The sequence below is a fragment of the Octopus bimaculoides genome, chromosome 2, assembly GCF_001194135.2.
Source record: "Octopus bimaculoides isolate UCB-OBI-ISO-001 chromosome 2, ASM119413v2, whole genome shotgun sequence".
Taxonomy (NCBI): Eukaryota; Metazoa; Mollusca; class Cephalopoda; order Octopoda; family Octopodidae; genus Octopus; species Octopus bimaculoides.
The window spans coordinates 115,787,554-115,803,499 of record NC_068982.1 but is presented as its reverse complement, the minus strand read 5'-3'; the positions used below and the strand labels follow the sequence as shown (position 1 = coordinate 115,803,499).

The following is a 15,946-nucleotide window of genomic DNA, read 5'->3' as shown; positions in this document are numbered from 1 at the left end:
TTGGCGCCAGTCATGTTGGACTTCTATTATTTTATATGTTTTTATGCAATTGTTTTTAACTGGCAAACGACAGAATATAAAAGTAAGGACAAGTCTTGTTTATTTATATATAGCAATGTTATATTCCTTAGGCTATTACCTTGAGATACCCACCGCCCCATGAAACAATTGTTGAGCATGTGACGATAAAATTAATGCTGAAAGCAAAAATAATTGTAATTATCTAAAATGACTGACGTTATGAAGAAACAAAACTATTGTGCTTATCTTTCATTCTCTCACATTTAGAAGTAATTTTGAATTTTTTTTTTTTTTTTTGCTCACTACATTTAGTATGTTAGAACTCACTATTACAACTGATTGCTGATACTAAGCCAATATAATTATATCTCTTCTGTTTACTTATTTCAGCCGCCTCAACATGCCTTCAGACAAAATATGGTATCCGAGCTATTGTCAACTGCTTGCCTGCATGGTTCCGTTTTGCTCAATGTCTTCGACGGTATAATGATACTCACCTAAAATTCCCTCACATTGTAAACGCCGGGAAGTATGCTACCACTTTTCTGGTTGTGATATTTCACTCAATTTACAAAATGTACAAAGGTAAGATGGATTCTCCTATGTTATGTGTTCCTATCCCATTTCATATATAGGTAGAACAACCCAATATACTCAATATAAACTTTTGCTAAACACAGCATATTAGGTGTTGTTATTGTGTACGAATGTAACATCAATAAACCTTTCATGAGAAACTGACAATTCTCACCATTGTCATCATCATGAGAAATGACAGACAGTTGTAGAAAATCTGCCTCAACAAATTCTGTCTGACCTGTGCAAGCATGGAAAAGTGGACACTGATAATGATGATGATATATATGTATATCTATATAGATCATCATCATCACCATTGTTTAACGTCTTCCTTCCGTGCTAGCATGAGTTGGACAGTTTGACAGGAGTTGACCAGGCAGGAGCCTGCACCATGCTTCTGTGTCTATTTTGGCATGGTCTTTTCAGTTGGATGCCCTTCCTAACACTAACCACTCCATAGAGTGGGCTGAGTGCTTTTTATTTGGCACTCACACAGGCAAGGTCAGTGTTGGTGTGGTTTTTACAGCTGGATGCCCTTCCAAATGCCAACCACTTTACAGTGTTGACTGCGTGCTTTTTAAGTGGCACCTGCACTGGCAGGGTTACCAAGTGACTTTGAGAGGGGAAGGGAAATTGGAGGAGGTGATCTTGTATCAGATGATGAAAGATTAGAGTGTGACAGAGAGGCAGAAACAGATGTCTTGCTGTAGAGGAGGTCCTAGCCAGAAAGAGGGAGAGAAAGAGAGTAAGAGTTAACAAGGATGTGGGCAGAGCATACTGCCTTTATTTCTCTCTAGTCTGTGCATGTCCTCTGCAGTCAGAGCTCATGTTTCCCTACTATAGAGTATAGCTGTTTATACACAACTATCATATAGTCAACCTTTCACTCTGAGAGAGAGTCCTTTTGTTACCATCACGCACACGCACACACACATACAATCCAATGAATCAGCCTCAATGTTGGTGCTCATTGTGTCAGAAATAGCAACCACATCTCATTTAAATTATCTTCAACTTCTCCAGAATAGCTTGTTGTGGAATTTCTTCCTATCCCATTTTCCCCTTCAGGCATTGCTCCAATATTCAAACTAAAAATTACCCACATCAGCCTCACTAGTCTTCAAAAAAATCGTGTATATTTCATTCCTTTTTTAATCTTATAAATGATGAAAATAAACTGTGTTCTTTATTTGTATTTTGACAGAGAAACATGCTGCTCTTCCTGATGCTGGCATAAATGGCAATGCTGAGGCAGATGTCAGCTATGAAACAGAACAAACCATCTTCTATTACACCTGGATTGTTGCACTACTAATTAGCTCCTGCTACACTTTCACCTGGGACATCAAGATGGACTGGGGTCTCTTTGAGAAAACTAAAGGTGAAAACAAGTTTCTGCGAGAAGAGTGTGTTTATGCCTATAACGTGAGTAGCGCACTTGATGCTTGTCTGTCTGTTGTCTCTAACCCCACCCATGACTAACCCCAACATGAGTAAAACTGTTGCTGTTTGTGTGTCCCTGATTTCATCTAACTAACTTCCACAATCTTACATAGTGGGAATATCAATGTTGCAAATATCATATACGTATGTGGTAAGTCCTTGGTCATCATCTCCCACACTTAATAGCAGATTTCACATCTATCAACAGATCTCTTATTATCTCCATTATTATCCCTTCTTCATCTACGTTACCATCATTATCACCATCATCATAATCATCATTATCACCATCATTATAATCATCCTCATTACAACCATCATAATTATGATCATCATCATCAATTATAGGGCTGAGTAGCTATTACTGATACTGCATTGTCTTACAACTGTACATAAACATTTATAAAAAGCTGGATGTATTTCCTTACAACTGTGAAATAGTGTCACTTTTATTGCTGGGTTGTCCTTGCTATGATAGGATAGCACTGACACTAAGCCTTACTTTTGTTTGAGTAGCCTTGTCATTGCTGATTACACCTTGCATTTAATCATTACTCTTTGTTATATTCATTAAAATGTGATATTGTTATTAAACTTTGCTGTTCTGGTGTGGCTCTTAGTGGTTTTTACTAGTTTCTGAATAGCCCTCACTAGTCTAGAGCTATTCTGACCAAAGCAGAGTATCACTGACTAAAGTTGCATTGTTTTGCTGAAGCAGAGTAATATATCTTTTCTTAAGAATATATTGCACTACTAGAAGCATGAGTTCAACCATATTGCACATACATCAGTTTTTTAGCTGGCATAATAATCATATATTTAAGTGCTTGCTCCAATAATACCTACTCACATTTCTAAACTTATCAAAGTTATCCTACAACAAATAACCAAGCCATGGGAAACTATTTTAGTCATGTGTTTGTTGTTAACACAACGTTTCGGCTGATATACCCTCCAGCCTTCATCAGGTGTCTTGGAGAAATTTTGAACCTGGGTTCTCATTCCTAAGGTATTTTTTGATGTTGTTATTGAAGTTCAATTCCCACCATCCATACAGTGTAAAGAGAGGGATTGCTCAGTGCCTAAAACATCAAGCAAAGAATATAAGTAGCAATCGTGATGCCCACCACGAAGAAATGATCAAGCTCAGTAACAATCTATTAAGCAACAACTACCCCACAAGCATACTATCCACTCCAATTATGAAGAAAAGAGCGGATGAAACCAATAAGCTGTCCACAGTCTGTCTACCCTGTGTGAAAGGCCTCTCCGAAAAGATACAAAAGATATGCAGCCCATATGACATCAGGACAGTATTCAAGAGTAATACAACACTTCGCAAATATCTCCTTCGAGTAAAACCACCAATAGAAGAGAATATGACCAAAAACTGCGTGTACTCCATCCCATGCAGCTGTGATAGGTTATAAAAAGGTGAAACATGCCCCCCCTCAAAATAAGGGTAGACGAACATCGCAATGCTGTGACATGAGGAGATACTGATGAATCGGGTATAGCTGATCATGTATGGAAAAATGGAGACCACCTCCCTCTGTGGGAGGAAGTTAAAATAATAGACAGAGAACACCACTGGAAAATATGAAACCTAATAGAAGCAGCACATATGCTAGGACACAACAACCTCCTAAGCAGACCGAATGCAGATATGAGTAGCATATGGGAACCGGTACTAAGGAAGGATAGGAAAATATTAGATTTATAAGCCCTAAAATTCACTCCATAATTGCCCATATGGTGTAGTGGTTAAGAGCATGGGCTACTAACCCCAAGATTCCGAGTTCGATTCCAGGCAGTGACCTGAATAATAATAATAATAATAACATTGAAAATTACCTTAGGAATGAGAACCTAGGTTCAAAATTTCCCCAAGACACCTGACGAAGGCTGGAGTGTATATCAGCCAAAACGTTGTGTTAACAACAAACAAGATGAGGACAAATATCCATCAATTGTAAATAATGTATTTCATAACTTGTCACCATATATTGTAATATTGTCCCTTCTCCTGCAATCAAACTTGACAGTGGGTTCAATCCATTTGGTTTCTAAAAGGTAATACAAATGATACACAGCCTATAATTGGAGGCTGAAAAGCTTTGTATAATCAACAAATGCATCAAATTACAAAGTCTGTAAACTATCATGTTTAGAAAGAAATATGTTATATTAAAAAATACAGAATATAATTTTATAAAGATGAAATTCTCAAGCATTGTTTAAATTTAATTTCAGGGTTATTATTACTTTGCTATTTTAGAAGATTTTATTCTTCGTTTTATATGGACTCTGAAAGTGTCTATTATTGAAAATGGAATGGTCCAGAAAGAAGTTGCTAGTACGATACTAATGATTTTAGAAGTCTTCCGGTGAGTTTTTTTTTATTTTTTTTATTTACTCCCCACTCTTATTCAGTGCATTTTAAGCCTGGCAAATACTACTGCCATATGACCATAACTAACCAACATCACTACCACTAAAACAACAATCATGGAGTAGGATAATACAACATGTCAGAAAATAGAGCAGGTACCAAAGCAACAAGTAGAAAATTGCCCCATATCCATTTGAGGGCACCAAAACATGTCACCAGGAGTAAAAAATATGGTACATGTAAGATTTCCGGTAGAGAATGAGGCCAAGAGGCATTCCACAACAACGCTGAGGAGTGACCAGTCTACTTTGGCCATAAAGGTAGTAAATATGCCCCTTAGTTGGTGGCAGCTGTGTTCGGGTATTCAAAAGATCAGAACATCCGAGAAAACCCTCTAAAGGTATGAACAGGGAGGAAATGGAAAGCGTAAGTGGCAGTAAACAGGGTGATCGGAAAGTTACGGCATGCTGATATAGTTGGAGTGATGCAAGAAGCAAGAGCCAGTCTAGGGTTGCACAATTTCAAGCCATTTTGCAAGAGCAGTATAAAAGAGATGAAAGAGGCAGTGGTATATGAAGTGAGGAAGGAGGAAGAAGAAAGGCAAAATGTACATTTGGTGCAATGTCGTCAACAGGGACAGTGCCTGAGATGGGAGAAATATGTGGTCAGTCGCAGAATCTCATGGAAGGAACTTTGGGCTTGGGAACAAACAAGGACATCCTTCCTGATCAAGTCTACCTTTGATGTTTTACCTTCACCAGCGAATTTAGTCTGGTGGAACATACAAACAGCTGATGAATGTAGATGCGGAGAGAAAGTAACATTGAGACATGTTCTGTCAAACTGCAAGCTAGCACTATACAGATACACATGGCATCACAGTCAAGTCCTCAGTGTCATAAGTACAGCACTCAAGAAGATCAAGGGATTTAATAGGGGAGAGTACCTAAAAGTGGAAAAGCATGGAAGGATATACTTCCGGAAGGAGGGAAAAGGACATAAGACCAGGCCTTCAAATAAAGTATACGAGACAGACGAAAGATGGAAGGGATACTGGGAGCTGGCCACAAATTTGGAAGGACTGTTAATATTTCCTCTCATAAAAACAACAAAAAGACTGAACTTAATCCTATTGAACACAGAATGGAAAATTGGAATTTTGCTAGAGCTGACGGTGCCATGGGAAGAGAACATCGCTGATGCAGAGCAACAGAAGGAGAAGAGGTATGAGAGATTAATCAAAGTGTGCAGAGATGGACTGTCAAGTGTTACCACCTGGCAGTGAGGGCTAGAGGCTTCATTGAATGGAAAATGGTGACTTTATTTAAAAGAAGGTTTGCATTTTCAAGCTCAGAGCTGAGTAAAATAATAAGGAGGATACAGGAGGCAGTCAACAAAGCCAGCTTCTACATATGGCTGAAACGAGAAGACCCAGAATGGCTTGAAAGCCGTAACATGCCGACTGGGAAATAGCGGCACTATATGATGCTGGCTGACACTTAAGCAGCATCGCTGATTGATAAGTAGGCCAATGTAGCGATTCGTTCATAGCACGCCCTCCTGGTTCAAAGGCTTGTACCACCAAACAGCTGGTCAGTTCTGACTGCTGGAACTGAAACTAACACAACACTGTTGGAAAGCAGGTTTAGAGAGGGCGTGGACCAAAACTACGTGCCCTTCACACTCCATTGGTCAGTTGAAGCTTAGACAGTGTCATGTGACATTTAGTTGGTGTTGGTTGCTGGAGCCTACCAGTGAGTATTTAAAGGGAAATTTGGTAGGATGATGTGTGTTTGTGTGCATGTGTGTGTTTGTGTGCGTGTGTGTGTTTGTGTGCGTGTGTGTGTTTGTGTCTGTGTTTGTCTCCCCACCACCATTGCTTGACAACCGATGTTGGTGTATTTTTTGGCAGAAGAGACTGAATAAGCACCAGGTTTACAGGGAATAAGTCCAGGGTTCGATTTCTTCAACTAAAGGGTGGTGATCCAGCATGGCCACCATGAAATGACTGAAACAAGTAAGAGAATAAAAGAATACCAGAAGAACATTCAGTACCACTAAACCAAGAAGGCTCTTTGAATATGTACGATGTATTGTAAGGCTAAATAGTAATTCCGTTTATGTTTGCATAACTGAGATATTTTGGTTGGATGATATAGTTATCGGTTTTACACTTTATTCTGTAACTGTCACAATACAGAAACATTTCTCATGGCACCAGCACACAATTTATGGATGGTTACATTTTGTATGTTTCCTGTGAATTTTTCACCGGTCCAGCTAGTTATTATTATTATTGTAAACATCGCACAGTATACAATATCATGAGGTTGTTGATTGAAGATATTGTGTCTACGGGGGGTTTGTACTGTTTGTCAAGTCACAACAAGGACCTCAGACAGACAGTACTTTACGCAATATGCATAAATTATCATTATTATTATTATTATTATTATTGCTGCTGTTGTATGTTCTCATATCTACCCCCTTTTCCATTTTACAGAAGATTCATTTGGAACTACTTCCGTCTGGAGAATGAGCACCTGAATAACTGTGGTCAGTTCCGAGCTGTGCGGGACATTTCTATAGCCCCAATTGAATCAAATGATCAAGCCTTACTGATGGAAATGATGGATGACCCAGACGGGCTAGGGCCACGAAAGTATCGAGATAGGTTCATGGAACGGTATATTCTCTCACTTTATTATTTCAGAGTTTATGAATGAGCCAATGAAGAAACAACTCCTTTGTCACTCAAACTGTTAGAAATAACAGTCAAAACATCTGCCCCAAATAACATCTGAACTGCTCAAAATAGTTGCAGAACACATTAGTTAATGTAATCTTAGGTATCCTAAAATGATGGAAGACATGGCCAAAATACCTGTAATCATTAGTGTGCTGGTTCAGGATTGATTTGAGATTATACTGCAACATTTTGTTGAAGAACTTCTATGTAGATGATTTGAACTGCTAGGAATAGCTGCAATATTGTCCTTAACCCCTAGTATTTAAACCAGCCATATACAGCCCAAATATTCTACCTGTTTTATGTTCAAACTGGCCAAATCTGGCCTCTTACAACTGCCCTGTCATTCTACAAATAAATAATCACATCATTGAGATCTTTAAGCTACAAGATAATGCATGATTAATTCAAAACAATGTTAACGCTGGACTAGCTCCTATGCAGGACACAAAACTTGGCTTGTGAAGACCAGCTGGGGCAAGCGATAGCGAAATCGTGATGGCACCTGTGCCCAGCGTCGCCTTCCTTGCACTCGTGCTGGTGGCACGTCTAAAGACATTTGAGCGAGATCGTTGCCAGTGCCGCTGGACTGGCTCCTGTGCAGGTGGCACATAAAATACACCATTTTGAGTGTGGCCGTTGCCAGTACTGCCTGACTGGCCTTCGTGCCGGTGGCACGTAAAAGCACCCACTACACTCTCGGAGTGGTTGGCGTTAGGAAGGGCATCCAGCTGTAGAAACTCTGCCAGATCAGATTGGAGCCTGGTGTAGCCATCTGCTCACCAGTCCTCAGTCAAATCGTCCAACCCATGCTAGCATGGAAAACGGACGTTAAACGATGATGATGATGATGTTAACATATAAGCATTACATTTGACAGAGTAATCTGAATCCTTCTGTCTTAAATAAGGAAGGCCACATAAGACAATGTAGATCTAGACACACTACAACCCTGAGTTATTCATTGCTGAACTTATTTTGGTCATGGCTTTCCTCAATCTCGTTTGACCTGAAAATAAAATAATAGTTCCAGTATATTGTTTGATAGAATAACACATGGAATACATGTTTGATTTATACTTGCTATAGACATTGTTAGAAAATTCCACTCTTGAACAACATATACTTACTCTACTTGACCTAAAGCAACTACAGAAACCAAACCACAAGAGTGTTCAACAATTATGGAAATTGTATAAATCTTTTTAGAGATTTATGACTCTAACAAAGAAAGCTTTTTTTTTTTTTTGCAATCAGAGGTGAGATGGGATTACCAATTTAGGCATTTAATTATGAGATGGTTGAATAGATATTTTTAATATTTGCATTTTTCTTGTTATTAATTTCTCAGCCATCAACTGAATATCATGTAATGGGTAGTAATACACCATTCACCCATAAAACCTGCATAATCCATTCACCCATGAAATGGGTAATCATAAGCTGCTCACCCATGAACTAGGGGAATGTAGGCTATTTTTAATGTTGTGGAGGCCTTGTACAGCTCACCTTTAAACTGATATCAAAAGCTACTCGCCCCTGAAGTGAGCAGATCATAAGCCACTCAGTAAGTGAAAGTCTCTATTTACTTATAAAGGCCATAAACTACTCACTTATGAAGCGGAGGAATCATACATCTGCAAGTGTGACAGTTGTCACAAAACTCATGTGAAGTGAGAAGTGGGTTCATAAACCTCTAATTTCTTCCATCAAATAGAAACCATTATACACTCACCTATGAAGAAAGTTTAGAGGAGTAGATAATAATATTGTAACCAGCCATACAAATCTGTTTGTTATGATATTCATGTTGTTTTTGATTTTTATATTTCAGAAATCGCAAAGATCCAAAGATTTGGGTGAATTATGAAGATGATAATGACTAAAAGTTTCATCTTTTCTGACATAACCCTTATGACCACTATATTAAAGATTGCAGGAAATACAACACACATTTACATAGTTATACATATACATGGTTGATATATGACAGAGACAAGTCTAAAAATTGGATGATATTTTTTTAACATATCTGACTAACTTAACGGGTGAAAGAATAGTTTATATGAAATATTTGTTTAATAAATGGAAACTGAGGAGTTTGTAATTCTGTCTTCGTCTTTTACTTTATTTTTACACTATATACATATAAGTATACACGCATGCACATACATCACCCTCATTATCAGATTAAAGAGCATATGCAGAAATAATGTTGATGTATTTTCCAAAAAAATCTAAGCTTAACTACCCTACCACATACTCTGACTACCTCAATCACTTTATCAGCTCACTTCTCTTCCAAAAGTATACCTGCACCCCCAACACTGTCACTGTTGCCAAAAGAATTCATACCTTTGATCCTTTTCTGTGAAGAGTTTGGCTGAGGCACCCCTCCATCTTACTTCTTGCATGCTGCACATGTTTACACACCTCCATCCTAGCATTTCAGCAGCTTCGCCCAACCTGTCTTTCATTGAGCCTTCATTGATTGTGGCTGCTCTAAAGTTGTAGACTTGATACGAAGAGCTGGGAAACAGTTTTCAGCATCCGAAAAGAATAAGGTTTGTGTGAATATTTGTCTACAGGTTGAGGGCTCCTGCACTTGTCCAATTATACAAGTGTTACAACTCCCTGAATAATTATTTCCCTCAGATCCTCTAACTGTCAGGAGCAAGCAACAAGAAAAATAGTGAGAGTAAGCTAGACACCAAGCAGTTTTTACTGGATAAAGGAGAGAAAAGGCATAGATACAAACATTCATGTTTATACATACATATATACATACCTATATATATATATATATATATATATACACACACACACACACACACAGTGGTATCCTTAGAGGTAGTAGATAGCTTTCATTACCTAGGTAACCAAATTAACTATCAAGGAGGATTCTCTGAAAGTGTAATTGCTAGGATATAACCAAGTGGGTAAAATTCAGTGAGCTATTACAATTTTGGTAACAAAGAGCTTCTCCCTCAGAGTGGAAGGTAGATAGTGTGATACTTTTGTATGAATAACTAAGCTATATGATAGTGAAACATGAGCTGCGACTGCGGAGGACTATTGAATGGATGAAGGAAATGAAGCCAACATACTCTGCTGGATGTATGATCTCAGTGTGCATGTATGCAGGAGTGGCTGTGTGGTAAGTAGCTTGCTTACCAACCACATGGTTCCAGGTTCAGTCCCACTGCGTGGCACTTTGGGCAAGGGCAGCCAGCCCTAGAAAACACTCCAAGGCAGACAATACAGCTTGATACAGCCTTCTGACTTGCAAACTCTCATCAAATAATCCAACACATGTGAGCATGGAAAATGGAAATTAAATGATGATGATGATGATGATTCATAAATCGATGATCTCAAGGTTCCATGAAGAAAATTGAACAAGAAATTAAACAATTATTATTATTATTACATCATGAAAATATTTTATTTCGCTGGGTATGATGAAAAGTGTCAGCTGCCCACAGCCAGTAGACTAAGGTGACAATTGTTTACTGATTATTATATTATTATTTTATTATTATTATTATTATTATTATTATTATTATGATCATCATCATCATTGTTACATGAATGACTAATATCACGAAAGCTTAACCAGAGAGTAATGCCATATTATCTAGCTTGATCTGGTTCTGTTACAATAACAGGTTCATCTTCAGGTGTTGGTGGAGGAAAATAATCTGAATTCTGTCTCTGGAATGGCTCTGGTTCAATATCAGGTTCCAATTCACATTCAATTTGTGGTTCTTCAACTGGATCTGCTACAGACGTTGTAATAACAGGCTCTGGATCTGAAAATGCATCTGAAGGGCTTGGTTGAGGCTCATCTATGGTATCAGGAAATTCTGGAGGGCCTTCACTTGGGGTTAGATCACGATTCCTGTTAACAACTGAATAAAGTGGCATGTCATCTGGATCAGAGGATACAGTTTCATCATTGAAGTCAAATGATTTGGTGTATGGATCGGGTGTCAGATTATTCTGAAGGAATAGAAAGAATAATATTAATGTTTTACTTTTACAAAGGAAGCACAAACAGTTAAGTTACACTACATAGCAATAAATACTGCACAATACTAAATTGATGGAGAACCTGAGAAACAAAAGTAGAATTTATATGGAAGCAAATACATCATGTGTATGTGTGTGTGTGTGTAATGTTATGTACATTTATATTTAACATGCTCATGTGCACACAAGCATAGGAAGACTTTTGTTGCAATAATTATCTCAGAGAAGGTATTTTCCTTATAGACTATATAATGCAAAAGCAATATGGAGCTGAGTTCTTCTGATTAATGTCAATGAATTGTAGGACATGTTTCTGCACAGTTGTATTTCATCAGTTATAGGCACTTATTCAGCTATTTACAGCTGAGTAAGTACTGCTGATCTTGTATGAAAATACCAAAAAAATACATTTGCTAAACTTTGTTAAGATTAAATTAATTTAATTCCACTAAGCAGAGATAATTAAAATAAAGCTGTCTACATTTACATTTAAGACATTCATGTACATTCAAATGTGGAAAAACTTTCATTGCAGTATTTGTCTTGAAGAAGATATTATCCTTAAAGACTGTGCATGTAAAATAATATACTAAGCTAGGCTCTAAATTACATCATCAGACTTTAAGTCATGTATTTCTGTGTGGTTATACTTCATCAGTAACAAATGTTGATGTAGTTATTTATAGTCCAGTTAGAACTACCATCATTTATGTAAACCACAAATTTCCATTTGCTGGCATGTATTAAGCTTTGTCAATCTAGAATTTAAAAATTTCAGCACATGCACACACACACACACACACACACACACATAGAGGGAACATCTTTCAAGCATATTGAAAGCATACCATTTCAAAGTTGTTTTGCTTTCATCATGAATTCTTGCAGTCTATTTAAAATTTTCATTTACATCATTATGTTGATGATAGATATTGTGTTGTCAAAAAAATTGTTAAGAACTCAAAAATAAGAAAACTAAAACACCATCATGTTTTCAATACAATATATGATGTGTGTGTGTCTGTATCAATACAATATTTAAAGTATACCACAAATTACTTCATATTACTTGATAGATTCACCATTAACAATGGAGTCTGTATGTAGTTGTTCAATCTGCTGACAATAGCAGCCAGGTCTCCCTCAAATCACATCCTATCATCTTGAAATATAGGATTTAGATACTAGATAATGTAGTTTGTTCATTCATTCATTCATTTTACATCTAGTATAGGTTGGACGAGAGCTTATTGTGGCAGTATATTCAAGCAGATACCCATCCGATTGTCAGCCCTCAATTTTTTAGTAAGGTATTACACTGGTAATTACAAGTCCATAGCACAGGGCCACTGAACAGAGTGTTTACAAGGGATGTAACCAAGACATCACTGTTTTGTCCAAAGAAACTCATGTAAAAACACATGGAATGTGAACATTCATGCACGCACACACATACACTCACATAAGCACACACATACATTCATAGTGTGTGTGTGTGTGTGTGAAACAGCCTTCCATACAGTTTCCTTCTACCAATTTCACTCATAAAGCATTGGCCAGTCTAAACCTATAGTAGTAGGCACTTTTCCAAGATGCAACACAATGGAATAGAACTCAAATCTATGTGGTTATGAAGTGAACTCTGTATCATATCTGTAGCTAAATATATAAGAAAAATACAGGTTGGTTATGGCTGGAAAGCTTTTCGCAAGTTTCTTGACCAATGTTTACATGCAGCTAAGCAGCATACATCTAGTCTTCAACCCTCCATATTTGATCCAGCTGTGTGACACTTTGGACAAGTGTTTTCTGCCACAGCCTAGGGTCAGGTGTGTGAAATTTGATGGACAGAAACTGTATGGAAACCTATTGGAATGCTTGTTCCTGTTCTTGTGTGGTAAAATAATCCATTGCACACTTTAATATCACCACCTGGCCATTGAGCATCTTTAGTAAAGTCCAGTCTGCTACAAACATTTGTGCCTGGTCTTTGATCTCAAATTAATTGTCTTACACATGCTTAAGAAGCTCTGCAGAAGATCATGGATGCTGCTCCTCTTCTCATGATTAAAACTTAAAAAACAACCTTCTTATGATTAAATCTTAAAAGAAAACAACCTCAATGTCACAACATACCAACAATGTAAATATAACCATCATATAACAACTTACCGATAGTGTCACAACTTACCATCAGTGTAACAACTTAACCATCATGCCATAACTTACCCTTCCTGTCACAACTTACCTTTGTGTCACAAATTATCTTCATGTCATAACTTAATACTAGTGTTACAACTTATCCCTATAACAGAACTGTTGAAAACGAAAGCTTCAAAGTCATGGAAGCTAAGCAGGTACGTACACAATGAGTGAGTTACCAGAGTGTCAATACAATATCAAATACTCACTTCAGATGATAATTATTCTATTTTTGGAAAATAGTAAGGATTATGAAACATACTAAAAAACAAAGACCATTCTAAATCAGAACTATTAATGGTGTTGGCATCATATAGCTATTCATCTGTGATAGAGACATTTTGTCTTTTAAAACTAATTATGTATAGAATGACCACCATAACATGGGCATTTCTAGACTGATATAGATTAATCATTAAATGCATTGGTAGAATGACCAATGGACATGGGAGACTCATATATGCTTGGAACTTAAAATCACAGTTCCTGATTCAATTCATGTAGGCATTACAAAGAGGCAGGTAATGACAAGAAGACTGCCTGTCTCAACATTGATTGCATGGAATGAACCTGAGCTTCTATGCAATTGCTTAGCCTGCTAGAAACAGTAGGCAAATTACTCTCAAATCACATCGTTACTATCTTTAAAAAAGGAAGATCACATTTGACAATGTAGTCCTGATACAATGTCAAGAACAAAAGATAGAATGGTAATAATGGCTGGAATAGCTTTGCTCAGAAATTTGTTTCGCAAGAGCTGTCCTGAGAAATTAAGCTGATCAGATTGGTGTTAGTGTCATAGTTTGATCAAGCATCATATTCATGTTAAATTGGTGTTTTATACGAAGCCATGCACTACCATCCCACTCACACATAATGAATTCATACTTGTCTCCTGTATTTGCCAACAGAATGTAACAAAATTAGTCATAGTTAAAGAATATTCACAAGCATAGAGAAAAAATGTGAATATTCTTTATCTATTGAATGTTGTAATCAATAAATATTCTTTCATCAATGTAACTATTCCATTAAAACACAGATAGTTTCCAGCTACTGTAATTGTTTTCTATATAAACAGATCAGCTGTTTGTTTCCCTGGAATTGGTTAAATTGATGTAGAACTCTGGTGAGAACCCAATAAGGTTTGAAGATCAATTAAGGCTGCTCGTTGTTATTTCAATTTAAGAAGCAGTAGCTAAATTAGTCCTAAAAATTAAAATTTCAACATATTAAGTTTAATACGTTCACCATCATTGTCATAAAACAATAAGAACCCACAATAAGCAAGATGGTCAGATTTAGAAACACTCATTAAGTACTTTCTACTATTGTCTATCTTTGTACCTTAGACATATTCTAGTAGACCCAAACAGGGCAACACAATAACAGTGAAAAAAATAAAGGTAACCAAAAAATAAAATACTGAAAATATTCATTTTAAAGCAAAAAAAAAACTTTCTCTATATTTCTTTTCTTTTGATACTCCTGAGACAACAACCAGTGGACCTTAACTCCAGTATATTACTGGCACAATAAATGAATAACAAAAAAATGTTGGCCAAGGAACTGCATTTCAAATCTATCCAAGTTTGGTTTGGTCTAATATTCCTCTATGGTTTACGAATCCATTTTTACTAAAAGGAATAATTGTAGTTGATTGATCTTATTGTATTATATTACAGGTACTTATACCAATGTGTTCCACAAGAAAAAAAGAGCAAAATTGACTGTCTCAGTTTGAAACAGGAAATATATGTCATCAAACAATCTGATTTTCTACCAGCAGAATTGAATTCAATGCTCCTCCTCTTCCTCCTCCTCCTTCCTAAATAATAAAGAATTTTGTTGTTGGAAATAAGACTTACACTACTTCCATGAGCGTATTCTTGAACATAAGGGGCAAATCTTTTGCCACTACGATCATGAGAATGTGGTGAAACTAGTTCTCCCTGTGGTTCACTCACATCACCCATACTCCTAGAGTAAGGTGTGTGGAGTCTTTCTTGATGAACACTCCCACTGTTACTCCCAGGATATTGTGTGAGCATTCCTCCATCATAAGCAGAACCTCCTCCATAAGATGCAGAATCAAATGCAGGTTCATTTTGCTGTATAAAAGAAAAATGTTAGTCAAAATATGTTAGTCTCTCTATAGTAGTAACATGACCAATTTGAGAATAACGATGATGATGATGATGTTTTCTATTGGTGACTGTTATTATTGTTATTATTATAATTATCATTAATATTTTGAGTATTATGGAAAAGATGACAAAAGATCATAACAAGTGACATGCAAGATAAAAAAAGATGTTAAAAGCTATTATTATTATTATTATTATTATTATTATCATTATTATTATTATTATTATTATTATTATTGTTCAGTAGTTTTATTTTTATAACGTGCTTTCACTTCACTACCGAGCGTAGCTCTGTGCGCCTTGGGTATGTGCTGTGGTTTGCTGTGGTGCTCTTATGTTTACTGTATTGAAAGTGTTTTGCGTAGAATGTGTGCAGTACCC

General features: G+C 36.8%; 2 protein-coding genes across 9 annotated transcripts in view; one reads left to right on the top strand and one right to left on the bottom strand.

The window, feature by feature from the left end:
* Positions 1-9,291, top strand: part of LOC106879349 (xenotropic and polytropic retrovirus receptor 1) — a 39,252-nt gene extending 29,961 nt beyond the window's left edge. Inside the window, exons 12-17 of the mRNA XM_014928858.2 lie at positions 3-82; positions 412-606; positions 1,805-2,025; positions 4,297-4,430; positions 6,939-7,121; positions 9,019-9,291. Coding sequence (XP_014784344.1) covers positions 3-82; positions 412-606; positions 1,805-2,025; positions 4,297-4,430; positions 6,939-7,121; positions 9,019-9,070 — 865 coding nt within the window. The 3' untranslated portion in view covers positions 9,071-9,291. The remainder of the gene's footprint in view (positions 1-2; positions 83-411; positions 607-1,804; positions 2,026-4,296; positions 4,431-6,938; positions 7,122-9,018) is intronic.
* LOC106879350 (cadherin-87A) overlaps positions 9,285-15,946 on the bottom strand; it is a 72,899-nt gene continuing 66,237 nt past the window's right edge. For 5 of the 8 annotated variants that reach the window (XM_052978646.1, XM_052978648.1, XM_052978649.1 and 2 more), the window contains one exon: positions 9,285-11,186. In XM_052978646.1, the coding sequence (XP_052834606.1) occupies positions 10,818-11,186 (369 nt within the window). In that variant the 3' untranslated portion in view covers positions 9,285-10,817. Of the gene's footprint in view, positions 11,187-15,286; positions 15,530-15,946 lie in introns of all 8 variants that reach the window. The other 3 variants (XM_014928859.2, XM_052978644.1, XM_052978645.1) reach the window with 1 other exon arrangement.